The sequence below is a fragment of the Rhinolophus sinicus genome, chromosome 3 (genome assembly GCF_057876585.1).
Source record: "Rhinolophus sinicus isolate RSI-liver-muscle chromosome 3, RSI-T2T, whole genome shotgun sequence".
In the NCBI taxonomy this organism is placed as follows: domain Eukaryota; kingdom Metazoa; phylum Chordata; class Mammalia; order Chiroptera; family Rhinolophidae; genus Rhinolophus; species Rhinolophus sinicus.
The window spans coordinates 160,465,898-160,493,125 of record NC_142503.1 but is presented as its reverse complement, the minus strand read 5'-3'; the positions used below and the strand labels follow the sequence as shown (position 1 = coordinate 160,493,125).

At 35.8% G+C, this 27,228-nt stretch overlaps 1 protein-coding gene across 1 annotated transcript; it reads left to right on the top strand.

The window, feature by feature from the left end:
• The first annotated feature begins 241 nt into the window (after positions 1-241).
• On the top strand, positions 242-26,620 carry SAV1 (salvador family WW domain containing protein 1). The gene is made up of 5 exons (XM_019725669.3): positions 242-1,043; positions 3,163-3,606; positions 15,892-16,162; positions 19,117-19,260; positions 25,213-26,620. The coding sequence occupies exons 1-5, from the start codon at positions 950-952 to the stop codon at positions 25,412-25,414; spliced, it is 1,155 nt and encodes a 384-aa protein (XP_019581228.1). The 5' UTR covers positions 242-949; the 3' UTR covers positions 25,415-26,620.
• Positions 26,621-27,228: the final 608 nt, after the last annotated feature.

Sequence of the window (27,228 nt, the reverse complement as noted above, 5' to 3'; positions counted from 1 at the left end):
GGTTTTTTCCCCCGTTTCTTCCCCTTAATGAGAAAGACACACTACCTGGTACACAGGAGATTATAGATTTATATTTGTTTAATTAGTATTGGACAGATGTTTTCAACAAAGAAGCATCTAGACTTTTTTTGGTGCAGCACCAGCCTGGGGGTTGTGGTCCAACTCTAATCTCATTCTGCGTTATGAAGGACCTGAATTTACCAGCCCAAGAAACTCCAAGAGGGACGTCTGCACTCAAGATGATGACGAGAACACGTCTCGGAGAGCGTCACCAGCTCCCGCAAAGTCCTGGTGAAAAAACTCTGTGGGACTAGGGAGCTCCACTGCGTGGGCTCACGACGACCTCCCGCGCTCAGTCTGGTCATCTTCGTACTTGTCCTTTCCCATCCTCGGGACCTGCCCCTCACTGAGGTGTGACTCGACCGCTGCTCCTCGGGGCATCTGTGGGACCAGCCCGTTAGCTGAGAGCCAGGCCCGGAGTCCCGCAGCCGGAGCCGCGCCCGGAGCCGGGGTGGGGGAGGGGCGGCGGCGGCGCCTGCGCTGCGTCGAGTTTCCCAGAATTCCCAGCGGCCGCGGGGAAAGTTTACGGGACGTAGGCGGCGGCTGCGGCGGCTGCGGCGGTAGCGGTAGAGGTTACTAGGCGGCCCGAGGCGGACCGTGGCCCTGGCCCGGCGTCCCTGGCCTCTCCTCACGGAGTCCTCCGGCAGCGTTGCGGAGCGAGCAGACTTCCGGGAAGGAACTGACAAGCGACTGAGCGGCGACCGGCGCGCATAGCGCCCCGAACATGCGGCAGTTCCTGCGGGCGACCCCGGGCTGCGGAGAGGCGGCGGCGGCGGCGGTGGTGGGAAGGAGGCGCCGGCGCCGGCGGAGGTGGCGGCGGGGACGGCCGGCGCCCAGCGCGGAGCCCTAGGGAGGCTGCTTGGCGCGGCCTGGAGCCTCGTCGACCAGGATGCTGTCCCGAAAGAAAACCAAAAACGAAGTGTCCAAGCCTGCCGAGGTGCAGGGGAAGTACGTGAAGAAGGAGACTTCGCCTCTGCTGCGGAGTAAGTGTCAGGGCGGGGACACCCCATACCTGTCCCGAGCGGCCGCGGCTCCCCGCGCCTTTTCATTCCTACTGGTCTCTGTGAAATACTGTTGTTGTTATTTTAATTTCATTATGTCTGAAGTCGTGTTTGTTCTTTGAAACTGACAGATAGTAAGAAACTTAGATCAGTCCCCCTCCTCCATATGCCCCCCCCCCAAAAAAAATGACAAATTTCCCTGTTCTCTTAAGGCAGAGCGTTCGTTTTACTGGAAGAAAGAGGCTTTTTGGGGGAAAACACTTAAATTACTGATCCCCTGATGCTATAGTAATACAAGTAATTAGACTGGGGCACACTTTTTCCTCTTCTAGATACGTCGAGATATGCCTTGTGTTTGCAAACATTGTGGGTGTCACTCGCCGGTGCTTGAAGTTGTGCAAACTCTTGGGTAGAAAGAATTCCTTAGCTCTGCTGCTGGATGCAGAACTCGAGGAGGTGAAAGCTGACCATCTCTATTGTAGCTGCTATCCAGAGCCTTTTCAATCTTAGATCTCAGGGTTGGGGTCGTGTGTGTTTGGTGTTCTCATATATTCATGAGAATTGCTTCAAATAAATAACCCAAAAAGACAAAGTACTCAAAATGATTTCTGTCATATTTTAGGAGAAATTACCAAAAAGTTTGTGTGTGTTTTTTAACTTTAATAGGATGTACTTTGAATTTTTTATTCTTGGTGTGTGTTCAGAACATTTGTGAGGTAAGGAGCTAATATATTGGTGCTCATACTGCCTGCTGGCCCTTTGTGTAAAATTTCCTTCTTGGAAGCTTGTGGTAACCTTGTGACTTAAGCATTACCTCATTATAATTGGGAAAGCTGTTCATAGAGTTCCTAGTATTTGCCCAAGATCACACAGAAAGGGGTGGAGAGCATGTTTTTCCATTATAACCAACCACATCATTAGCCTTCCAGATTTATCCTGTATTTGCAGTGCTTTCTAATAGAACAGCAAACTAGATCAGATAGGTACATCAGTAACCTGAAACTTAATTTTTTAAACCTTTTTTTAACAATTCATTTTTGAGTTACACATTCGTTTTTGAAAAGCTAAGTTTATGATAGCTTGCAGTTTGCTGCAAATGAAGTTTATTAAATATTGCTTGAAATCATAAAATATGTTTGCTATACTTTTAAGCAAATAACTTGATACAGTATTTTGTTTTAGTTTCATTAAGTGTTGACCCTTGTTTATTTGGATATTAATTTCTGTCTAGAGTTTGCTTCTGAAGCTTAATATGAATGCCCTCAAAATTTGACTGTCTCCAAATCTAGTTTTCTTCATGTCTTAGGGTTATTTTGCCTTCTAACCAGGAATGTCTAAGCTATTTAAGTATTCCGAAGTACTATATCCTGAAGAGCCATTGTTCTACTGTTATCTTCTGTTTTGAATTATAATTACTTATTCTTAAAGGAGCCATAGTTTCAGGCTTGGCGGTTTATTTATTTTTTTTTTAACAAATTCAACTTTTGTGTGACCATGAATTTTTTAAATTTTTTTATTTTTATAGCTATATTTTTGGCTTTCCATCTTTTGATTACTGTACTAGTGCTATGTCCAGGAGTAGAAAGACCAGGTTAATAATTTTAAAATGTTTTTAAAGAATTCACCTTTATATGTTTGGGAATAGCATATGTTCTGTTTTTATTTTTGAAATTGTGTTTGTTTTGAAGAAGGATTTTTAGGAATTTTGAAAATGACGTTAAATCAATAAAACAAGCTATTAAATTATGCTGGTAACTATCCATTTGTTAGATTGTTTTCTATGTTTATACTTTATTCGCATTTCATTAATATGTATTTCATAGTTAAGCTTATGGATATTTCATGTTATGTCTGGTCATAAGCAGAATACATTTGATTCCACACATTTATAATGAAATTATAAATTTCATTTGAGTGGAAATATGTTAATCAGCCTCAATTTTAAAATATCCAAGTACTACCTGAAATCACAAATTTTAATTGTGTTTTCTTAAGTCCGTTGAAATTTTGCATTTGGGGGTGATAAATGTAAAAGAATGACTTTTAAAAAGTGTATTTGTTACTTATTGAAGTGGTCATTTTGTTCTTTGTTTCATTCTAGATCTCATGCCTTCATTCATCCGGCATGGTCCAACAATTCCAAGACGAACTGATATCTGTCTTCCAGACTCAAGCCCTAATGCCTTTTCAGCTTCTGGAGATGGAATAGTTTCAAGAAACCAGAGTTTCCTTAGGACTCCAATTCAGAGAACACCCCATGAAGTAATGAGAAGAGAAAGCAACAGATTATCTGCACCTTCTTATCTTGCCAGGAGTCTAGCAGATGTCCCTCGGGAAGATGGCTCTTCTCAGTCATTTTTAACAGAAGTTAATTTTGCTGTTGAAAATGGAGACTCTGGTTCCCGATATTATTATTCAGATAATTATTTTGATGGTCAGAGAAGACGCCCACTTGGAGATCGTACACATGAAGACTACAGATATTATGAATACAACCACGATCTCTTCCAAAGAATGCCACAGAATCAGGGGAGGCATCCTTCAGGTAATTTATAATTAGAACTACTACATTAGTTTGGATTTATTAACAGTTAATTTAAAAGATGCTTTTTTCTGGATTTTCTTGGGAATCCAACAGATATTCCTAGAGAAATACTTCTCCATTTTGCCAGTCCTGCCAAGCCAGCTTTCAAATAATTATTAACCTACACTGAGTGAAAGAATTTTGTGTCCACTTATTTTATGAACTCATTTTGTAAAAACTTGGTACTTACCTGCAGGTTATCATGACTGTTAACACAGTGAACCTTGAAAACCTAGATAATTTAATATCTACAGCTGGATTGAATCTAGGTTTAGGTTTTGTAGAATGGGTTAGGGTTTCAGAGAAACTGGACTTAAACCTGGGAAAGGGAAGGCAGAGAGGAAGCATTGTGCGTGGTAGGTGATACCATGGCAACTGCATCATTCTTAGCTAGAACCTGCACTGTTTCTCTTAAAACTGTTCTCATAGTTCAATGATTAGTTCCCAAGTTGGTCAAAAAGCCTTATTGTGAAATGTTTAATTGTGTGTTAAGCATGTCTTTTTATTCTTTTTTTGAATAGACAAAAATAATAGCTATATAATTTTTTAAAATCTGCTTTCTATATTTGCTGACTTGGGGATTCTTGTACAACAAGCAGAAGAGATGAGAGGAATGTACAGTTCTGCTTTAGTCCTAAAGTACTGGAATACACCAAATAAACTGAAGCAAGCTGAAAATTAAACTTTTTCATTTGATTCTTTTTTTTCCTATAAGTTGTAGGCTTTAAATTTTGGTAAGTTAAAAATATAAAATACATGAGACCTTTACTTTTTAGCCCACAAAATATCAAATAAGGTGACTTAAAAGCAGTTTGGAGCATGAGTATTTTGAGTGTAGAAGACATTTTTAAAATTTATTATGAATTATATATCTAGCATTTTTCCTGACCTTCTTGGTACTCCTCTCTGTTATCTTATTTGGGGGAACAAAACCAATATATGCAAAATAATCACAGAACAGTTTGTATATTTTGTGGTATTCCTAGTATAACTGCAGTAGGGGGTCAGAAGAGAGGTAGAGTAGGTAGAATACTTAGAGAATGATTTGTGGGACTTCAGCTGTGCTTTAAGCTTGGACTTTAGATTAATGGGGGCTGACAAAAGGCATTTTAGGTGGAAAATTGGAAGAGCCCAGTGAAAACAGACATGATGTAAATCCAAGGAACTGTATAGTTCTGCCTGGTTTGAAGAACTAAGCTGTAAGATGGCATGGAGATTTGTGGTCCAACAACAGGCTGTAGTATTTAAACTTGAGTCAAGCAAAAACTATTGCAGATTTACAAAAGACAAGTCATTTTATGAAAGTACCGTTTAGAGATTAGTTTACTAGTTAGGATATGTTCCTAGAGAAGACTGTAGGTACCAGGTACCAATAGGTATTGGAAAGGAAAGGGCAAATCTATGACGTTTTTGAAGGAAAAATGAGAATTATGGGTTTGAGAGAGTAAATCACTAAAGTTTTGAAAACTGAGAAACAGTGTGGAATGGTTGGTAAGAGCAGCTTATTTTGTGAAAGTCGACATGAGTCTCACTGGGACATTAAAGAGGAGAGCTTTTCTAGGGTGAGTGTCTAATTTTTGAAGAACTTTTAGATTAAAAGATTTGATAATTGCCTACTGAAGTGTTTATTTTGGCTATTTCAAATGTCATGTGCTTTTAAACCTAGAAAGAATTTGTTATCTCACCAAAATTGTAAGTTTTCAGAATAAAGCTCTTTTATATATTTTTAGAGTAGTATCTCATTATAGGAAATTTGCAAAATGCAGAAAAGTAAAGTACCCATGATAGCAGAGATTCTTAATATTTTAGTTGTTTCCTTAACTTTTTCCATGACATTTTTTTTTCACATTGTTACTGAAATCTGTAGTTTTTTTATCCCTCATTTTTATTTACTTGAATGAGCTTTTTAATGTAATGTGCTATTAACGAGTAGTTTCAGTGACTCTCCTCTTCCATTTGGTGCATGTTTGGTGGTTAATATTTTGAATGTTAATGAGGACCTGACTTAGGCTGGGAACATTTGGAAAGGGGAGAAGTGGGACACATCTGCATTGATGGGACTTGGCTATTAATGGGGTTTGAGGGATGAGGGAAAGAGAAGTCTTATAGAATTAGCACAGTACTTAGCTATATAGGAGGAACTCCAAAAACACATGGTTGATTAAGTGAATGAATCCAGAGATTTCAAGTTTGGAATTTTAAGAGTTTGGTAGCTGAAGGGTAGCAGGAATAATAGCTTATAACAATCTGGTAATATAAATTATTGTTCTTTGCACTCACCTTTCCTATGTATATTTATATTGCAAACACCACTGATCGTTTATAACACTTTTCTGCCTGAATGTAGTAAGTATGAAGAATTAATAATACCCAGTTAAAATATTGTTTTAAAATTCTGATTCGCGGGTGCGGCCGGTTTGCTCAGTTGGTTAGAGCACGGTGCTCTTAACAAGGTTGCAGGTTCGATCCCCACATGGGCCACTGTGAGCTGCGCCCTCTACAACTAGATTGAAACAGCTACTTGACTTGGAACTGATGGGTCCTGGAAAAATACACTTAAAATAAATAAAAGTTAAAATAAATAAATAAATAAAATTCTGGTTCACAAGATATTGCAAAAATGCTTTAAGAACTAAATTTCTACTGATCCTCTCAAGAGCTATCTAACAGTTTGTGTAAGTCTAATGACTTTAAAACAATTTTCCAATCATGATTTAGAAATAAATAAAAGTTAATTGGATACTTTTTCAAATTAAAGAATATCATTTTTAAAAAGATTTGCAGATTTGCATTTATTATAGTTACACATGCTTGAGAAATTTCACTTAACATTAATTTATGTCAGAGCAATAAGATTTAATGTTTTATTTACCTTTTAGAAAAATACTTCTTTGAAGGAGTCTCTTAGGTGGCAGGGAAGAGTTAATAATCAATTATTAACCAAAAAGAAAAGTCTAAGAACTGTCTTTTCCAGAAGGAGAAAAAATCTGAATATGAGACAATAGCTGGGAACTGCTTGAATTCACCTTGAAAAGACTTGAAACTTACTCTATTTTCAAGATTTGTGCTAGCTAGAACTTGAATGAATTGAAGTAAGTTTGTGGGATGGTAAGAATGTGCTATAGACAGATTTATTTTCACTAACTTTATATTTTGATTGCTGTTACTAATGTAATAAGCATAAAAAGGTATGAAAGGAAACAGTTTTGTAATGAGTTAATGAGAGTAGTAATTCCAATTAGTTATTATTTAGATTTTACGGAAACACCTATCTCAAGGGTTTACTTCATCTTACTGTATTTAGCAGAAGCACAAAAACAAATTGTATATTATCATTAAGGGTTCTGGGGCCTAGCAATTTCTGCATTTAGCTGTGAAATTTGACCTTGAACATTTTGGCCAACATAACAGGCACTTACTGTATGTGCCAAAGGAAGGAATCCTGCTGTTAACAGGAAGTCTTTAGTTAGAATACTAAAGGCAGGTTGAATTCCTTTCTCTTGCTCTTAAATAATTTAGTTTTATACAGTTTTTAGTACAAGCTTTTAAAGACAACTAAAGACATCAGGTTATAAAACTCAAAATGGGGGCAGCCGGTTAGCTCAGTTGGTTAGAGCGCTGTGCTCTTAACAAGGTTGCCGGTTCGATCCCCACATGGACCACTGTGAGCTACGCCCTCCACAACTAGATTGAAACAACTACTTGACTTGGAGCTGATGGGTCCTGGAAAAACACACTTAAAAAATAAATTAAAAAGTTTTGAAAAAACAAAGCTCAAAATGGAAAGTGTCAGGCTTAAAAACACAACAACACTGGAGTTGTGTTTACTCCAGGATATGCATAAATATTTAGTTAACCAGAATCATCTTTTGAGAAGGGTTAATATTCTTTAGGCACACAACTTTATTTGTAATTATTTTGCCGAGGAGGCAATTGGCTTGATTCAATATTTAGATCTGTCAACATCTCGATTATAACAAGGGCTATAAGGTTTAGTATTTATTACTCTGGAGCTTATAGACCTTTATTAGAGTTCCAGATTTTCATTCTTTAGCCACTACAAAATTAGGAAACGAGAATTTTTTAGCTTTGTAAGGTCAGATCTCATAGATACCTGCCTAATTATATGAGATTAAGTTCTTTGGAGGCATATCTAGGAAAGGTTGGTAGAGAGACAAAATACTTTTTCCATGTCTTTGGGAAATCATATATTTAGCTTATGAATGTTTTACTTTATTTTATGTAAATAGAAGGTGTGCAGTTAGTTCCTGCAAATGGAAGTTATTGTAAGGATTATGAATGCTACTGTTCTTTTCTGGGGCTAATTGGAATTACAGAAAACTGATTTTTTTCCTTGTAGCTCAGAAACAAGTTCTCATTTTTCTTGATTGAATTCAAAATTGGTAGCTTGCTTTTTCTTTTATTAGTGGCAATCATATTTTTCTTTGAAGAATTACAGATCTTTTAGTGCTAAGATTACATGGTTAGTAATATTATCACTTGATCTTACACCATATGTGTGGCCTTTGGTAAAGTAACTTAATGGGACCTTGGTTTCCTCATCTGTAAATTGGTAGTGATTCTACTACCTCATAGAGCTCTTTTGAATATGAAATAGCACATATGGAAAGGGCTGGGAACAGAGTAGACACTCATAATTGTTAGTGTTCTTGTCCTTAGTAAGAGTGTTAATATGCTTTTCTGTTTTTCCCAGATTTGGCCTTTGATTAGTGAAGTTCAACTTTCTAGCTGAACTTAAAGTGGAGGTCTGGTGTGTTAAAGCTTGATACAGCTTTTTTTTTTTTTTTTAATAGTGTGTGAGACATTTTATTACTGTAATATTTTAAATTTTAGATCAGTGGTTTCCAGTCTTTTGTACAGTACATTCATCTCTCAATAGGTTTTATAAAATCCCAACTAATAGTTTGAAAAAAATTTAGTGTACCTGGCACTTTCTGAAAGTACAGGTAGAGTGTGTCATGAAACTAAAAAACTATTTGTGAAAATTTTTAAAAGGTAAAACCATGATTCCTAGCATGGCGTTGGTAAACCAATGAGTCTATATGGAACTTTGTGTGGACTTCATTGCTCCCTTATCAAATTGTCAAGGTTTTGTTGCTGGAAATGAGATTTTACAGAGAGTTCTTTGTGTTTCCTCTAAATATGAATTTCATGTTTATCATGCGTTACATCTGGTGTTTGGTACCTGATGTTTAAATGTAGAAATATGTGTGTTTCTAGATTTAGGTAAGTTCAGTATATAGAATTTTGGATTTTCTCTACAGATAGATTTGTCACGAACTTTAATATTCTCTAAGCCTGTACAGTTTTTGATTACTAATAGTTTTTGTTGTTAATAATGCTGTATTTAGAAATCTATACATTTCCGGGGACCTCTGTTAGGCTCAGTGTTACGGTTTTTATAAATAACTCTATATGAGTACATTGCATTGACTGTGTGTGTGTGTATTTATTTAAAATTTATTTTAAAATTGCTATCCTTGGTTGTGGCTAGTAGTACAACATTTTTAGTGATGAAAGTATGAGCAAGTATAAAGCCATTGCATGCATACACAATGTGATTTTTAAGTTATTTGCTATGTTTATGTCTTTAGTACATTGGCTTATTTCTTCTCTTTTTAAGTATTTTCTCTTTAAGTACTTCAGTTGCAGTTTGACTGAAGCCAAGCTCAGTTTCACCAAAAGGCTTTGTTCTGTTCTATAGTCACCATCTGTTTTAGAAATGTATCCCTTAGTTCCCAAAGGGTATTGAGCAAGAGTATTTTGTTTTCTTTCTTGCATTTTCTTTTATGCCAGAATACTTTATAGGTGGTGTAGTGTACATTCTGTTGCATCAGTTCCAGAGACACATAATGACAGATTTCTCTTGTGATGTTTAAATTGATCATGGGATTAGATGTCAGCCCCATTCATCCATCATGAAATTCTCCTTCAGCCTTTTACCTGATAATTTGGCAGCCATTAATGATCATTAGCTAGATCCAACATTTCATTAGGTGTTGCAAGTGTTGATACTCTAATTCTATCATTTCTTCTTTATTAGTTGGAATTCTGTATTGAAGAACTTTCCCTTATCAATTGATTGCTGTTCATAGAATACATGCTAGATCTTTCCTTTTATTTACTATTGTTTCAGAATGATGAATTGGTACCCAAGCCACCCTTCAAAGGTAACCAATGAATTTGTATTTTAATATCTTTATGAACTCAGGGATTTAAAAAAAACAAAAAACTCTTAAGCTTTATTTAGATTTCACCAGTTTTTTCATTAATGTCCATTTTCTGTTCTAGGATCCAATCTGGAGTACCACATTGAACTTAGTTGTCATGGCTTCTTAGGGTTCTTTGGTTTATTTCAATTTCATAGTCTTTTCTTGTTTCTCATGACCTTGATAGTTTTGAAGAATATTTGTCATATATTTTATAGACCATTCTTCAAATTGGATTTTGTCTGATTTTTTTTTCCCCTCATGATTTGACTGGGCTTATTGGTTTCTGGAAAGAAGGCAGTGAAATGCAGCATCCTCATCATCACATCTACATGACACTAGTGACGTTAACTGCATCACTTGGTTAAGATTTGCCAGGTTTCTGCACTGTAACCAACACTGCATGTTTGTTCTTCCAGTTTTTGTCTTTACCTTTTTATTGTCTTACTATCTCTTCTTTTGGGTTCTTGCTCTTCTTCTTTGTGGTTTTCAGAGAGTTGATTTCTTCATTCTTTATTCTCTTAATTTATGTCAGAATATTTAGTTGCATTTTTTTCTCTGCTTTGGGGCAACATTTTTCTGCACAGTCTCTTTAATAAATTTTGTACTTTTGCTTCTTCAGTTTTTCTTATTAAATTAATGTTATGCTGTTCTTATTACACATTATTGAATAAATTGGGTTTTTCTGTGACAGTTATTTGAAATCGCCTTCTGTGGTTGCTGGAGAGGTAGGAGGTTGTGGAGGGAAAAAGAGAAATTACCAGGGGAGAATTTTGGGCTAGCTAGTTTTTCATGGTGCTCTGTTTTTATTTCTGCTTCTTTCTTTACTGATTTTGTTCTATCTCAGCTGCTTTTGGCAGCTCTTATATGTATATTAGATCTAGGAATTATACCACTTTCCTTTTTTTAATTGAAGTTTTTATTGAAATAGTTGTAGATTCATATGCTGTTGTAAGAAGTAATGCAGAGAGATCCCCATACAGTTTACTTAGTTTCCCTGTTGGTAACATTGTGCAAAACTATAGGATAATATCACAACTGGCTATTAACATTGATATAGTCCACCCATCATGTTCGGAGTATTTTCCCTGTTTTGCTTGAACTCATTTATGTGTGTGTGTTCAATTTTATATTTTGTCACATGTAAGTTATGTATGCACCATCCATAGTTAAGACATTGAACAGTTCCATCACCACAGGAATCCTTTCTGTTGCTCTCTTATAACCACACCCATCTCCCTTCCCAACCTGGGTAACTACTTATCTTTTCCCCACTTCTAAGATTTTGTCATTTTAAAAATATTATATAAATGGAATCATGTAGCGTATAACCTTTTGCAAAGATTGGCTTATTTTACCCAACATAATTTCCTGGAGATTCATACAAGTTGTTATATGTATCAGTAGTTCCTCTTTTTCTTTTGTTGAGTAGTATTCCATGGTATGTATGTACCACAATTTGTTTAACCCACGCATTTGTTGAAGGTCTGGGCTGTTTCCAGTCTTGGGCTATTATGAATAAAGTTGCTGTAAACATTTGTGTATAGATTTTTGTGTGAACATGTATTTTCATTTCTCTGGGATAAATGCCTAGGAGTGAAGTTGGCTGGGTTGTATGACAATTGCATGTTTAGTTATATAAGAAACTGCCAAGTTGTGTTCCAGAGTGATTGTTTTTTACTTTCCTAACAGCAATTTATAAGTGATGCAGCTTCTCTGCATCCTCACTACCATTTGGTATTATCACTGTAATTTTAGCCATTATGTTACATGTGTAGTGATAGTCATCGTAGTTTTCATTTGATTTTTCCTGGTAGCTAATGATGTTAAATGTCTTTTTGTATACTTATTTGTCATCTTTATATCCTCTTTGGTGATAATCTCTGTGTCTTTTACCCATTTTCTAATTGGATTGTGTTTTCATTGTTGAGTGTTGAGTGTTCTTTATGTATTTTAGATACTAGCCCTTTGTTGGATATGTGGTTTGCACATATTTTCTCCCAGTCTGTAGCTTGTCTTTTCATCCTCTTCAAATGGACTTTCACAGAATAAAAATTTTTAACTTTGCTAAGATCCAATTCATACATTTTTCCTTTTATGGATTGTGCTTTTAGTATCAAGTCTAAGCACTCTTGGCCAGACCCCAGATCTCAAAGAGTTTCTCCTGGATATCCTTTTAAAACAGTTCTGTAGTTTTATGTTTTATATTTACATGTGCTCCATTTGAGTCAATTCTTCTATAAGGTGTGAAGTTTAGGTCAAGGTTTTGTTTTTTTGTTTTTTTTGCCTATGGATGTCCAGTTGCACCAGCACCATTTGTTGAGAAGGCTATTTACTACATTGAATTACTTTTGCACTTTTTGTCTAAAATCGGTTGTGCATTTAGATTTGTATGAGTCTGTTTCTCGGTTCTCTGCACTGTGTCATTGATCTGTGTATCTTTCCTCCACTAATACCACTGTCTTTCCTCCACTCTCTTCATACTGTAGCTTATTTATTGAACATTTACTATGTGCTCTGTTCTTCAGATACTGTTTTAGAGGTTTGTGAGCAAAATGAAGATATCTGTCTTGCGTGCATCTTCCATTCTTGTGGGATAAGAAAGATGATAAGCGCACAACAATTATATAATAAGTTTGAAGGTTAAATGACACCAAAAAAAGAATAGGGTAAGTGAAATCTGGGAAGAGGTATTATAGATGGCAGTACCTAGTCAGAGTAAGCGTCATTGAAATACTTAAGATACTTGAAGAGGGTGAGGGAGTGAGCCAAAGAGATATTTGAAAGAAGAATGTTCTAGGGAGAATGAACAGCTAATGCCTGCCATGTTTGAGAATGGCAAGAAGGCCAATGTAGCTGACACTGAGTGAACTGTAGGGATATAAAAGGAGCCGCTTGGGTCAGAAAGGAATGGATAGCTGATTATCATAGGGCCTCCTAGCAGTTATCTCTTGATAAAGCAACAAGGAAAAACTCAGACTGAGCTCAGCCTGTCAGTTAAACTATAGACTTGTAAACTAAATAAATCTTTTTTTTTTTTAGCTAAATAAATCTTGTTTTAAGCTACTGAGTTTTGAAATGATTAGTTAAACACTACTACTGTTCTTGTGTGAGAGTAAAACTACACAGCCAGATTATTTTTTTTCCCCAAATAACATACAGTAAACTTATTTATTTATTTATTTTTTAAGGTACAGAGGTCTGTGAGTTTTAATATATGTGTAGATCCATGTAAGACCAGCACAGTCAGTATATAGGACATTTCCATCACCCCACAAAATTCCCTCATTACTGCCCCCTTGTAGTCAACCCTGACTCCCCACCCCTAGTTCCTGGCAACCACAGTTTTCTGTCCTAGTAATTCCTTGCTTGTGCAGTAATTTCATATTAATGGAATAATACCATTTATATCATAGCCATTTGAGACTGGCTCCTTTCACTCAGCACAGTGTCTTTGAGATTTTTGGTGTTGAATAGATCAATAATTGTTTCCTTTTTTACTCCAGAGTAGATTCCACTGTATGGTTGTACTGCAGTTTATCAGTTCTCTTGAAGGACATGTGGTGTATTTCTACTTTGGAGCAATTAGGAATGCAGCCACTGTAAACAGCCCCGCGTAGGTTTTTGTGTAAAGATGAATTTTCATTTCTCTAGGTTAAATATTTGGGAATAGAATTGTTGCGTCATATGTAAAGCATATGTTTAACTTTATAAGACACTGCTGAACTGTTTTCTAGAGTGACTGTAGCATTTTGCATTCCCACCAGCAGTATATGAGAATTCCAGTTTTTCACATCCTCATCAGAATTTGTGTTTTCACAGTTATTTTTTTTTTATTTCTATTTTTTTTTTAGTTTGGCCATTCTCATAGATGTATACTGTCATTTCATTGTGGTTTTAATTTGCATTTTCATGATGGTTAATATGATACTGAGCATTTTTTTATGTGCTCATTTTCCATCTATATACCTTCTTTGGTGAAGTGCCTATTCAAATCTTGCCCATTTAAAAAAAAAAGCCTGAGTTGTTTTCTTAATGTTGAATTTTGAAAGTTCTTTATATACTCTAGATTAAAGTTCTTTGTATGGTATGCGGTTTGCAAATATTTTCTCCCAGTCTATAGCTTGATTTTCTTTCTCTTAATATTGTCTTTCATATAGCAAAAGTTTTTAATTTGGATAAAGTCTTGTTTATCAGTATTTTTCTTATATTGGTTGCACTTTCAGCATCTTGGTTAAGAAGTCTTTTCCTGAGAAAAGGTCACAAAAATTTATCCTACGTTTTCTTTTAAAAGTTGTGTAGTTTTATGTTTTACATTTGATATATGATCCATCTTGAGTTCATTTTTATATAAGGTGGGAGGTATAGATTGTGATTAATTTTTTTACATATAGATGTCCCAATATCATTTGTTCCAATATCATTTGTTGGTAAAACTATCCTTTCTCCATTGAATTGCCTTTTCACCTTGTCAAAAATCAATTGACCATATATGTGTAGGTGTATTTCTGGATTCTCTATTCCACTGATCTGTTTGGCTTTTTGACAATACCACACTGTCTTGATTATTATATCTTTATAGTAAGTCTTAAATTAAGGTAGCATGAGGTTAGAGCTCCATGCTCCTAGTTCCGAAGGCTGCTGGTTCAATTCCCACATGGGCCGGTGGGCTCTCAACCACAAGGTTGCTGTTTCAACTTTCAAGGGATGGTGGGCTCTGCGCCCTGCAACTATGAACACAGCACCTTGAGCTGAGCTGCCTCCCGGATGGCTCAGTTGGTCGGAGTGCGGGCTGTCAACCACAGGGTTGCCAGTTCGATTCCTTGACTCCCGCAAGGGATGGTGGGCAGCGCCCCCTGCAACTAAAATTGAACATGGCACCTTGAGATGAGCTGCCGCTGAGCTCAGTTGGTTGGAGCGCGTCCTCTCAACCACAAGGTTGCCGGTTCGACTCCCGCAAGGGATGGTGGGCTGTACCCCCTGCAACTAGAAAACGGCAACTGGACCTGGAGCTGAGCTGCGCCCTCCACAACTAAGATTGAAAGGACAACAACTTGACTTGGAAAAGAGGCCTGGAAGTACACACTGTTCCCCAATAAAGTCCTGTTCCCTTTCCCCAATAAAATCTTAAAAAGAAAAAAAAAAAGAGTATGCATTTAAAAAAAAAAAAATTAAGGTAGCATGAGTCTTCCAACTTTATTCCTTTTAAAAGTTGTTTTGGCTCCTCTAGTTCTTTTGCCTTTTCATGTACATTTTAGAGTCAGCTTGTCTATATCTACAGAAACTTCTGCTGGAATTCGATTAGGATTACCTTAAACCTAAAGATCATTTCAGGAAGAATTAACATCTTAACTATTTTGAGTCTTCCAATCTATTAACATGATAGGGCTTCTTTCATTTTTTTCATCAGTGTTTTGTAGTTTTCAGCATACAGATCCTGCACGTAGTATTTTGTTAGGTTTATTTGTAAATGTTTGATTTTTTTTGGAGCTGTTGTGTGTATAATATAAGTACTTAAATGTTTCCAGTTGTTAGTATATAGATATTTAATTGAGTTTTGTATGTTAAATGTATACCCTGCTACCTTGATAAACTTACTAGTTCTGGGGCACAGCCAGATTATTTTTAGAAATTATACATTGGAAATAGTTTATTTTTGCTGTTTTAGCTGAAATGTCAAACTTAAATCTTGAATGAGGTGAAATATTCTTTTCCTTTAGCAGTATATATACTTTAAATAGTTTTGCTAGTAGTTAAATGTTTGTATGGCCTGATGATGGAGGCGTCAACCAAAAACACCTAATTTCAAAGAGGGAGACTACTTCCTCCCTCTTTTTGTAATTAAATAATAGTAATACGGGCTACTTTTACTTACAATGATAAAATCATGAATTTTAACAGAAGAGTATATACTCAAGATAGTTAATTTTATAGCTGTTTCTCAAGTAGCTTTTTTTTTTAAATAATTTTTTTTGAATAATTGTTTTGTTTCTTCCCTTTTTCTCTTTCTCCTCAGGTATTGGGAGAGTTGCTGCTACATCTTTGGGAAATTTAACTAACCATGGTTCCGAAGATTTACCCCTTCCTCCTGGCTGGTCTGTGGACTGGACAATGAGAGGGAGAAAATACTATATAGATCACAACACAAATACAACTCATTGGAGCCATCCTCTTGAGCGAGAAGGACTTCCTCCAGGCTGGGAGCGAGTTGAGTCGTCAGAATTTGGAACCTATTACGTAGATCATACAAATAAGAAGGCTCAATATAGGCATCCCTGTGCTCCTAGGTATCGACGTTTTTTGTTAAACAACTTTTTGTTTTGAGATTGTCTAATGTTAGATTTTGAGGTCATATTTCCATCAAAGAAAAAGGCTTTCTGAAGTTTGATATTTGAAAGCTTTATTTTTCAAAGTTTATGATACTTTTCTCTGAACATATATTTAGTAATGAATGACTTCATAATGGGGGGAAAAAAACTTTACGGAACCTCTAAAACAGGGTCAGTATTCTTATGATCAGATTCTACTTTAATATGCCAGAATGTTTTTGTTATAGGTACCCAGAAATTGAAATAAATAAAACATCTGCCTCTTTACATTTAAATTCCTATAAATAATACAGACCTACCTCCTAATATGTCAACGTATACTTTTGAATTGTAACATCTTGCTGTTTTTGTTCACTTTTAGATATTTTATGTTCTGTTTCTTACTGTTGCCAGGCACAGAAATGAAAATAGGAACTGCACAAAATATCCCAGATCTATTTAATAAATGTAGTCAGTGATCCTTTGGGTTATTTTGATTGATGCTGGGCTTCTCAGTAGACCTTGCTTATGGCCAGACTTCTAGCCCTCTGAATACTGTAGCCAATTGTCACATGTAGCTATTGAGCACTTGAAATGTGATTAATTTAAATTGAGAAGCACACATTGGTTTTGAAAGTACATAAAAAGCTAATATTAATTTAGTAATGAAGTTGCAAGTATTTCCAATTAACTACATTTGAGCTTTCAAGAACTGAACCGTAAGATTATAAATGGGTAGAATACCATCAGCATGTAAATTGATATTGTTTAGTATCATCTAGCATAGCACAGATATTTGATTATAGCAGACATTTGCGTTTTTAGGATCATTAAACTTATGAAAATACATTTTAATATTACCTAGGAAACAAAGTTTTATCATTATGTTTTAATCATTTTACATATTTGGATTTATTCAACTTTGAAAAGCAATTTTTTCCAGTGATTCCATTTAGTGGCACTTAGTGTTTATTGAACAACTGTGAGGTTGTCATCCCTGCAAAAGAATGAAACCAACTGCTCTGCCTGTGTTGGGCTCTGGTCCCTTCACCTATTGTGTGCCATCTCAGGCATGCTGATGCCTCCCCTGGGCTCCATTTTCACGCCTGTGACATGGGGATAACTCAGAGCCCCCCACCCCACCCGACCATGATCTGCACCCAAGGGCAAGGATGAGTCCAGTTGTCTGCTCTGTCCCCAGCACCCAACACAGAGATGGGCACATAGTGGGAGTGGAGCAGATGGTGAATGACTGAATGATGGGGAAAAAAATGTGGTTGCAGTTTCACCAGGTGGCAGAGGACTTTTAGTCCCGACAGCCAGATTTGAGAGTATGTTCAGCTTGCTTTTCTGTTCATCATCATTAACCTTACGTTATCACAGAATTTTTATAGTTTTCAAAGCATTTTCATAATTAATTAATTTGCTTTTCTCAGCAACTCGGTAGACATTAAAGAGGAGAGAATAAACACCTTAAGCTCACATAGGTAGGTAGGTAGGTAGTATTAATAGCTATTTGTCTATATAGTGCTAATGCTCATACAGAACACTTGACTTATATTAGCTCATTGAATCCTGAGGACATTCATCTTTGGTATGAATTTATTCCATTTTACAAATAAAGAGACTAAGGCTTAGAGAAGTGAAGCAGTTTTGCCGATATTCATACTATTTCTAAGTAGCCAAACTGAGCATACCCCCTCACCCCCACCCCCACCCCAGGCATATCTGACGTCAAAACCTGTTTTTCCCCACCCTCCAGTTGTACTATCAAGGAATATTTCTCTTTGTACCTACTTATAAAAGAAGAAGATAAAATTCAGTGCCATTTGCACACTGATTTTTAAATTGTTAACCACAATCTTTACACTTACTTAAAATCCCAGTTTAGTATTGCAATGTCCTTTCCTGATAGACTAAGAAATTTTTTTTTTTTAACTTTCATTTAAACGTGTTTTTCCAGGACCCATCAGCTCCAAGTCAAGTAGTTGTTTCAATCTAGTGGAGGGCGCAGCTCACAGTGGCCCATGCGGGGCTCGAACTGGGAACCGTGGTGTTACGAGCATCGCGCTCTAACCAACTGAGCTAACCAGCCGCCCCCTAAACACATAAATTTTAATGTTGGGAGGCAGGCCCTTCCACTTTGTCTCTAAGACTGGAATAAACCGTTTTGGCCTCCCAGAATTCGATCTTTATCTTTCAGGAGGTTCGGTGCTCTCCTTACCTTTTTCCCATGTTAACAGCCCCCTCCCCGCTTTGCTATTCTCTCCCTTGCCCCAGCACATACAGGCCATTAGAATTACTTAAAAGCATGGTCTTTTTTTTAAAAGTCTGATTTAAAATAGATTCTAATCAGCTCTAACTCCCATATGCCCTCTTAAGGTGATAAAAGCAAAAAGGAAATATTACAGTTAATGTGGACATTTCATGCACAATCACTCCGACTGCACTATATGTTCCAAACTCTCTTTTCAACCTAATGGAGGAAGAAAATATCCATTGTTATTTTGAGAGAAATTCAACCTTTCCAACATAAATTTACAGCTAATTACTTGTAATTATTAGAATTTATGGTTCTAGTTTTAAGCCTCTGTATAAAGGTTACAACTTAGCTCCAAGTTTTTTATAGTCTCCTTTGAAGTCATCCTTGAAAAGAATAAATACCAGCCAGAAGAAATTTCTTAAAAATATGTAAAGATTTAACTTAGGTTTATATCCATCACTAGTGCCCTACTAGTTTCCAAGAGAAGTTGGGTTTTAATTCCCCTATAGTATGATTTTTAAAAAGCTAGTCCTTTACGTTTTTTTAGGTGGTAGAAGGAACTCAGTTTGGGCAAGAGGCTCATTGAGAAATGCTTAAGTATTATTCTTTCTGATTTCTTGTTTAGATTTAGGGCCTTTATCCTAATGAATGTCTATTCTTTTTTTCATAGCGTACCTCGGTATGATCAACCTCCTCCTGTCACATACCAGCCACAGCAAACTGAAAGAAATCAGTCCCTTCTGGTACCTGCAAATCCGTATCACACTGCAGAAATTCCTGACTGGCTTCAGGTTTATGCTCGAGCTCCTGTGAAGTAAGTGAATTTATAGCACAAATTTTTGTTGAGGGATGAGTGGAGCACTGAATGGAATTGGGGCTGCTTAACCCACCCAGCACCATTTTGTTTTTCTCTTAATAACGTTGGGCTTCTAAATAATACTGTATTTGAAGAAAGGATATCACAGTTTATAAAGTTTGAAAATCATTAATTAGAAATATGTTCTGCAAACTTTTATTAAATCTTTACTTTGTGTGCAGACGTACTTACTATATTATGGGTACAATAAGAGGCTTATATTCTCAAAGGGGGAGACTGAGTTGTAAATAAGTGATTCGATACCTTGTGATAAACATAAGGACCCAGGTGAGACCTAGGTACATGCATGAAAGAAAGCAGGACACGGGGTTGAGGAAGTTGTACGGGTTGTGGCTGCAGGTTCTGGGATAAGATCTAGGTACACTGATGCTTTTCAGCTGTTGTAACCCTGGGCAGGGTGTCTAACTTTGTTTTGTCTTCTGTAAATTGGGGATGGTAATAGTATCTACTCTTAATATATTAAGACTTCACTAAAATAATGCATCTAAAGTATTTATCACAGTGCTTTGCACATTGAAAGAGCTTGGTACATGATTTGTGTTATTATTGGGGGTAGGAGTGTAAAATAGTGGTTAAGATCGCTCAGGAAGGAAGCGGAGTGTGATTTCTGGCTCCATCACCGACTTACTGAATGACATTGTGCAATTACCGAACTTAGATCTAAGTGGTTTTCCTCTACTGAAACATGGGGGGTAATAATCCTACCTATCTTTCTTGGTGTGATGAGGCTTAAAAGTGATCGCGCATTTTAAAGCACACGGCACAGTGGCTGCCGTGCATAAGCCCTTAGGAATGGTTTCTTATAATGAGCGGAGCAAGGAAAGCTGCACTGAAGAGGAAATACATGTGTTAGTTTTTAAAGATGGCTGTGAGTTTGCCAGCCTCGTGAGCTGAGGATATTTATTGGGTGCCATCATAGGCACAGTATCCAAACATGATAACATGATTGGAGTGTTATCATGACTAAATGAAATCTTTGCCTCGAAGAACTTCTCTCTTCTGGGCAAACAGAAGTAGGTAGTCAGATCAATAACCCAACATGATAAAGATTGGCAGCAATGATACATTTGTATATAAAAATGCTGATTTCAGAAAAGGGGGTGTTTGAAAGTAAATAGTTACTTTTTGATTCTCCAGTGCTTACTGTGCAAAACTTTGAGGTATGTTATCTCATAATCGGCCCCAAACCCATTTTATAGGTGAACAGAAGGAGGCTTTCTCTTTGCTGAGATCTCACAGCTATTAAGTGGTAGATTTCGAAACTTTATCTAGCTTCACAGATTTTGCTCTTAACTTTTGTCATTGATAATTTCTTATTTTAATAATAATTATCATTTACTTAGCAGCTGTTAAATTCCTGGTACTTGTTAGGCATTTTACCTGTAATAATTATTTCATATACTTTTAACAACTATATAAGGTAAGATTCAGTTACTGGTATGTAGCCTTACTCTTTATTTCCCTTTTGTATTTCAGAAACCAAAATTATCAGTATAAAATAGCCCAAAGAAAAGTTTTAGAGTGTTTAAGATGATTGGACAATGAACTTGGAATAAGATAATTAAATCTTTGATATTCAAATAAAAGGAATGTAAAAGCTTTCATATATACTTTTTTGAAATAGTAACTCTTTTCTGTAATTATAAAGGATGATCATTGAAATAAAATGTCCAGGGGGTTAAGTTAACTCTGATCTAAATTTTTACCATATTATTATGTGTTTACTAGCCGCATGCATGCGTGTGTGTGTGTGTGTGTGTGTGTGTGTGTCTGTGTATAGGCCTTTAGCCTAGGTATTTTAAAAATTATTTGTTTCTTGCTTAGAGCCATTTGTTTTTATTAGCTTCTTTTCACGTTTAATTTGAATAGTTGGTGCGTTACCTAAAGTATACATCTCATTATATTTGACTGTGATTCTGCTCATTTAGGCCAGTTTCGTATTCTAATAATTATTGGTCGTTTACTATGAATTATTAATTTTTGGCCAACATGAACACTCCCACCATTCTTCTCAGTCTGTAAATTCACAGCTGTTGATCTGTGGCTGATGCAGAGACAAGATGATCCTTGAGGACTGTAGTCTAAAAGTGTCAGTTATTTTTTTTCCCCAAAGTCCAATTTAATGTAATTTTCAAGAACTTTTCATTATAGATACCATTCTGCAAAGTATAAACAGTGCTTGGGTCACGTTTGGTTTTAGTTTAACTTGAAATGAGGTACACATATATCCATAGAAGTTTATCATGGTTTGGTGTCTTGGCTAACCTACAGAAGCTTCTTTATCTGATAATATCCGTGTATTACAGGAATGGGATAAGGAATGTGATAGCAGATGGACTTTTCTTCCCTTTTCCCCCTCCTCTTTCACTCGATACCACTTGACCCACTGCTCTGTATACTCTTGTATGCTGACCCTAAGTCAACTATAATATGTGTTTGTATATGTATTTTCCTTAAGTCTGGAAGAGTATGTGCCCCACTGTTAACCTTTGTTATTTTGGGGAGTTGATGAGATTGAGAAGGATTATTCTCTCTGTTTTATGTTATTTCTACTCTAGTCATTGTTAGAAAAAAATAACATAAAGATCTTTGTTAGAGAAAAATGATCGTATTAGGTTGATGCAAAAGTAATTGCAGTTTTTGCTGTTATTTTTAACCTTTTAAACTGCAATTACTTTTGCATCAACCTAATACTTCAATGGAATTGCTTGCTGCTTATGAAAAGAAAGACTCCCAAAGATTATGGCCCGTTTCATATCTGGTTTTATGAGCTAGCTATAAAACTTTAGGAAACTAGAGACTGTTTTGTTGTTTTGTTTTATTTCAAATAGATCAGAATTCGCACAGAATGGGCCAGACTAGAAAACAAGGGAGCAAGTACTTCTTTACTGCTTAAAAACTTAAGAGGTCTGGAAACCTGTTGCTTTTTAGTTGCTCCTAAATTTTTATCCCTGAAGAGTATGGAAATGGTTAATACTATTCTAGCAACAAAGGATGAGCTGTTATCTGTGAATTAGATAATGGAGAATCAATTACTTATCAAAAAGAGGTTTTAGCCAAAATTTAGCCTGTTTCTTCAAGTTGGTTAGCAATTGACAATCTTCCAAATTCCTGAAATTTTATTCTATGTCTAGCAGTAACTTACCAAAATAATGTTTGCACATAATTCCAGAACTTGACTTAGAAACAGATTATGTTCTAAATTATTTATTAATTTTGTAAAGTTAATGTTTCTAAGTCTTCTCACAAAAGTCTATAATGCATCATATAAATGTATTCCAGTCGAACTATAGGGTAAAATTGTAAGATTTAATTTTTAACAGGAAAAAGACTGTCAGGAACATATTTACTTTCTAATATTCCTCACACATACCCCAAAGCCAGTCACCAACGGCACTGTGGCATGGACTTTATTCCTATGGCTTGGTGATCTTGCAGTGTCACCACTGACCCAGCTCTGAGTGTGGGTTGAAAGAAAGAGCAGGTACACTGTTACCAGGGGCAGATGCGAGGGACTTAGGCTGCAGTATGATACCTGGAGGTGGGAAAAGCAGCACTGGGCTGCTAACGTCAGCATCCACTGGAGTGTGAACGTGTGTTTTTTGGTAGCATTACAGCAATTGCTGTTGGCATATATGGATTATTGTAAGTAATGTGTGACTAGAATACTGCCCTAGGAAAAACAGCAAAAGAGATGCTATAAGCATAGGCCACTGGAATGGTTTACAGCGAGTTTCTGAAGGATTTACTTGTGTATTTAGAGTATAACTGGCTAAAAGTTAAGCTTAGGGAAGCAGATTATTTGGCTAGTTAAGAAGGAAACAATGGAAATTACATACTTTTCGTTAAAGAAAAAGCACAGGCATATTTGGATGTATTACAGGCAGAAGGGAAATAACTATATAGAAGCACCAGGGGCAAGAATTTGGAAAGGAAATTGGCACATTGCATAATTTTCTCATTTATGCTTTTCCTTAGAGTGCATTTTCTTCTTCCCCAAGGATTTTTCTCTATTCTGATTTTGTTGCTTCTTTCATAATCCTATTCTCGATGCTAAATGCTGCGATTGGGAAGTCAGAAAATTATCTGAAGCTTTTTCTCTTTTCCCTTTTTTAAGAAACTTGAATGCTTATATGGAATATTTATGTCTTAAAAACCAAGTATATTTACCCATTTATTCTTCTCTTTTTCCTTGCTAGAACGTACACAAATGATAAATGAGCTTTAATGTTCTTATAGTTCACCGCCTGGCATAAATTTAAGCGTCTAGAATCAGTAGACATTGCTGAAATGCCCGAAGCTATGGAATTCAGACTCTGGAAGATTAAGATTTTGTTTGTTTGTTAAGAATTATGGATTTGTTTCAGATAAGTAAAATTTTAAGCTACATGAATGGCAGAGGTTCTAGAAAACACCTTACAACTGTTCATGGAGGCTCATTGAGTATTTCTTACGGTATTTCCCCAATTTATGTTGGCAAGTAATTGGAGTTTCCCAATGAAGAGAGTGTAGCTTTCTACCAAGTGTATCTATTAGTAAATTTGCAGCACTCATTAAGTCATTAAATGAGTAAAATTGGGATCCAACAAAATATATTTACCTTGTGGTTTTGCATATTGTGCTCTTGGAATTTGTGGTGCATACACCCAAGTTATACAGAAATGGATGTCAGTGTAACAAGGAAAGTATGTGGCTCATACTAGCTACGCAGTTATTTGTTTATTGTTTTTGTTTTTTAAAAAGCCTTTTAAAATTTATATTAGGTGATCTTTTTGGAATAAGATGATAAATGAATTACCAAAGGACCATTGGGTAGGAGATACTATAAACAGTCATTAAAAATAAATTTACTAGAATTTATAATCAAAGCTCATTATTATGTCTGCTCGGCAATATGAGTTGAGAAGTAAAGCTTCAATAGCATATCGGTATATGCCCTGCTTTAGTTCAAGTTCTTTGTTTAGTCTTAGTAGGTATTAACATTTAAAACTATTATATTAATCAAGTATCTTGGTCCACAGTTCTCTGCCTCTCTGATCTTTTCGTTACAATTTGACAAGAGATCTATAGCCTCTTTGGGTTTCAGTATTTTCATCTGTAAAATGAGAAATTGGATTGGAGTGCTGTCTTCAGGCATCTTTCAATTCAAAGTGTAAATTACTGCTTCAGTAGTTTGTGTCACTTTCATCTCAGTATGTGATCTACCTACCATTGCAGGCCTTCTGAGATACATACATAATATTACATGAGTCCTTCCCGCATTGTGGAGTCTTCTACAGTCTCCTTATTTTCTCATTTTCAGAACAGCTTGATCTTTCCTTTCTGCTTGAGTTTTTCTGTTTGGGTGTTTTTTGTTTTTTTAAATACTGTATACTCAACATCAGGAAGACGCAACCCATGAATGGTGGTTCCTCTTCATTCCTCTTTCTGTTTAGTTCCTTGTTTGGTGTAGTTAACAGCATTCCTCAAAAAGCTCTATCAACACTAATGACACACATGCCTTTGCCCATTTTTATGTATTGTTTGTGGGTGCAACGTGGTCTAAAGTGTCCTTAAGTTCCTGAAAATTAACTTTGGATGTACTTATGAATAGCATAAGTGTTCTTCAGAAATTATAGAACTACAGTGGTTTGAAATCTGTGTTTATCATTGCCTAATGTTAATACTAGAATAATTGATAAAGATGAAATGAAATAATGTTAGCAGCTTTCTCTTCTCCTTAAATAGTGTATTTAAACAGCAGTTAATAACTCAGTTATTTTTAATTATAGCTTATGGTTTGTTTGGTTTTAATAGAGTTGCAATTTATAAAAAATAGACTGGTTTATTGCCCTAACTACATATTTATGTATGTGTTCTGAACATATGTATGATTGTGTTTTAAAACAGATATGACCACATTCTGAAGTGGGAACTCTTCCAGCTAGCTGACCTGGATACATACCAGGGAATGTTAACGTTGCTTTTCATGAAAGAAATGGAACAGATTGTCAAAATGTATGAAGCTTACAGACAGGCTCTCCTGACAGAGTTGGAAAACCGCAAACAGAGGCAGCAGTGGTATGCCCAGCAACATGGCAAGAATTTTTAAGTTAATTTTTTTTAAATACAATTTAAGTTTTATAAGGGCTTTAAAATATTTTCACAGATGAAAAAAACTGCAAACAAGTACTTTTGTTAATAAAGGCAGCTTACTCTTTGGAAATAATAATATTCTAATTTTACATGTATTTTGTTATTAAAAATACTCTTTTTATTGAGAAAAAAAAAATGATTATCATTTTAAGAGCCAACATGGCAAACACTTCTAAATGCTGCATGTTAGGAAACTGCTTTGAATAGTCTCAATGGAGACAAATGCAGCAAGAAATCTCATAACTAGATAATAAATAGGAAATGATCACTTGGTAAACACTTACTGTAGCAGTACCTTTCTTTACAAAACAGAGTGAGAGATAACCTATGCAGTATTTTAAAAAAGATGTTTACTGCTTTAGTGTGGAACATTGTCTGGAATCAGATAATTTAAATATTGTTGTGTACTGTTCAAAACATAAAATGGGATTTGGGCCCTTTATTGGGATAAATTTTTATATATAATTTATGGGGTTTCCCTCCCCCCAAAATATAAAGAACCCCTTAAAAATGTGTTAAAGTATTTTTTGGTATGAAAGGGTGAAGGGCCTGTAATCTTTCAGGAATAAATTGAGGCATAAGGTTTTAGCCTGTGTGGGAAAGGTGTGCACAGCACTCAAAGTTGCTAACGTCACTTCCTCACTTTGGGCCAGTGTTCTCACGGTGTTTAGGAGCATGACTCTGATAAGACAGGGGAGGGTTCCCAATAGCATAGCATGCTGCCGTCCTAACAGACTGCCACAAATGACAATCAGGGATTCAGTAAGAAATCTTGGGTCAATAAATTGATTTTACATATCTTTTCTAAGAGTTTGTGACAGAACTTTAAAACCCAGTATTTCCTTCCAAATTATTTTTCCTTTTCGTTTAAGTAGTTAAGACATTGTTCATAATTAGCAAAGTACATTTGATTGCAGACACATTTATGGCACTTCTGGCCTATAAAACTCTAGAATTCCGTGAATTTCAACATTAGTTGAAGTAGCCTTTCAGTTATATTTACATGTGTTGTAAATATGTAAATATATTTTTACTTTAGGTAATCTTCCAAAATACAAAGCACTCCCAGTTGTAACAGTGAGTTTGACTTGTTGATAAAATGTAGAAAATGTTAAATGTTTGATTTTATACAAGCTTATTAAATATATTTTTGTGGAAACTACATGTGTCTTGTTTGAGTTCATGTTTTATACTTAGTGCTATCCAAACTGGTTTTTTCCATTCAGAAGACCCATAGGCAACGGAAGCAGTATAATGAAAGGGGTATTGAAAAGTGAAATTAAGCGAGTGGAATTTTATCAGGAAAAAGTTATTTTGCCGGGCATGTGATCAAACTTTTCGAAGATTTAAGCTTACACATCTTATGAACTCTCATACACTCTTCTAATTTTTCTTTCCTGCTACTACTTTCTTTATATTACTGTTTAATTTAATTAAGGCTTAGCCATTTCTAAGTCAGAAACTACTGTTTTAAAGCTCCCAGATAAGAGGCATTACTTTTTTCATTATCACACTTTTTTTTTCTCTAAAAGGTATATAATCAATGAAATTTCACTAATTTTAGTAATTAGAAGTACAGTATAAAATCATTAATTTAAAATAAATGGAAGGTACCTAACAGGGATTAGCATTTGTTTCTTAAAATGGAAACCTAATATAATGGGGTCAATATTAAAGAAAATGCGTTTTGAATTTAAAAAAAAAGAGATAAACCTTAATCATTTCTATATCAACACCTTGCAAACATTTTCAAATTCAATAAGCATTTGT

Excerpts from the sequence above, each read along its gene's own strand:
- SAV1 (XM_019725669.3), top strand. The coding sequence starts at position 950 with ATGCTGTCCCGAAAGAAAACCAAAAACGAAGTGTCCAAGCCTGCCGAG. Across the intron at positions 3,607-15,891 it reads TCAGGGGAGGCATCCTTCAG|GTATTGGGAGAGTTGCTGCT; the intron begins GTAATTTATAAT and ends CTTTCTCCTCAG. Across the intron at positions 16,163-19,116 it reads AGGCATCCCTGTGCTCCTAG|CGTACCTCGGTATGATCAAC; the intron begins GTATCGACGTTT and ends TTTTTTTCATAG.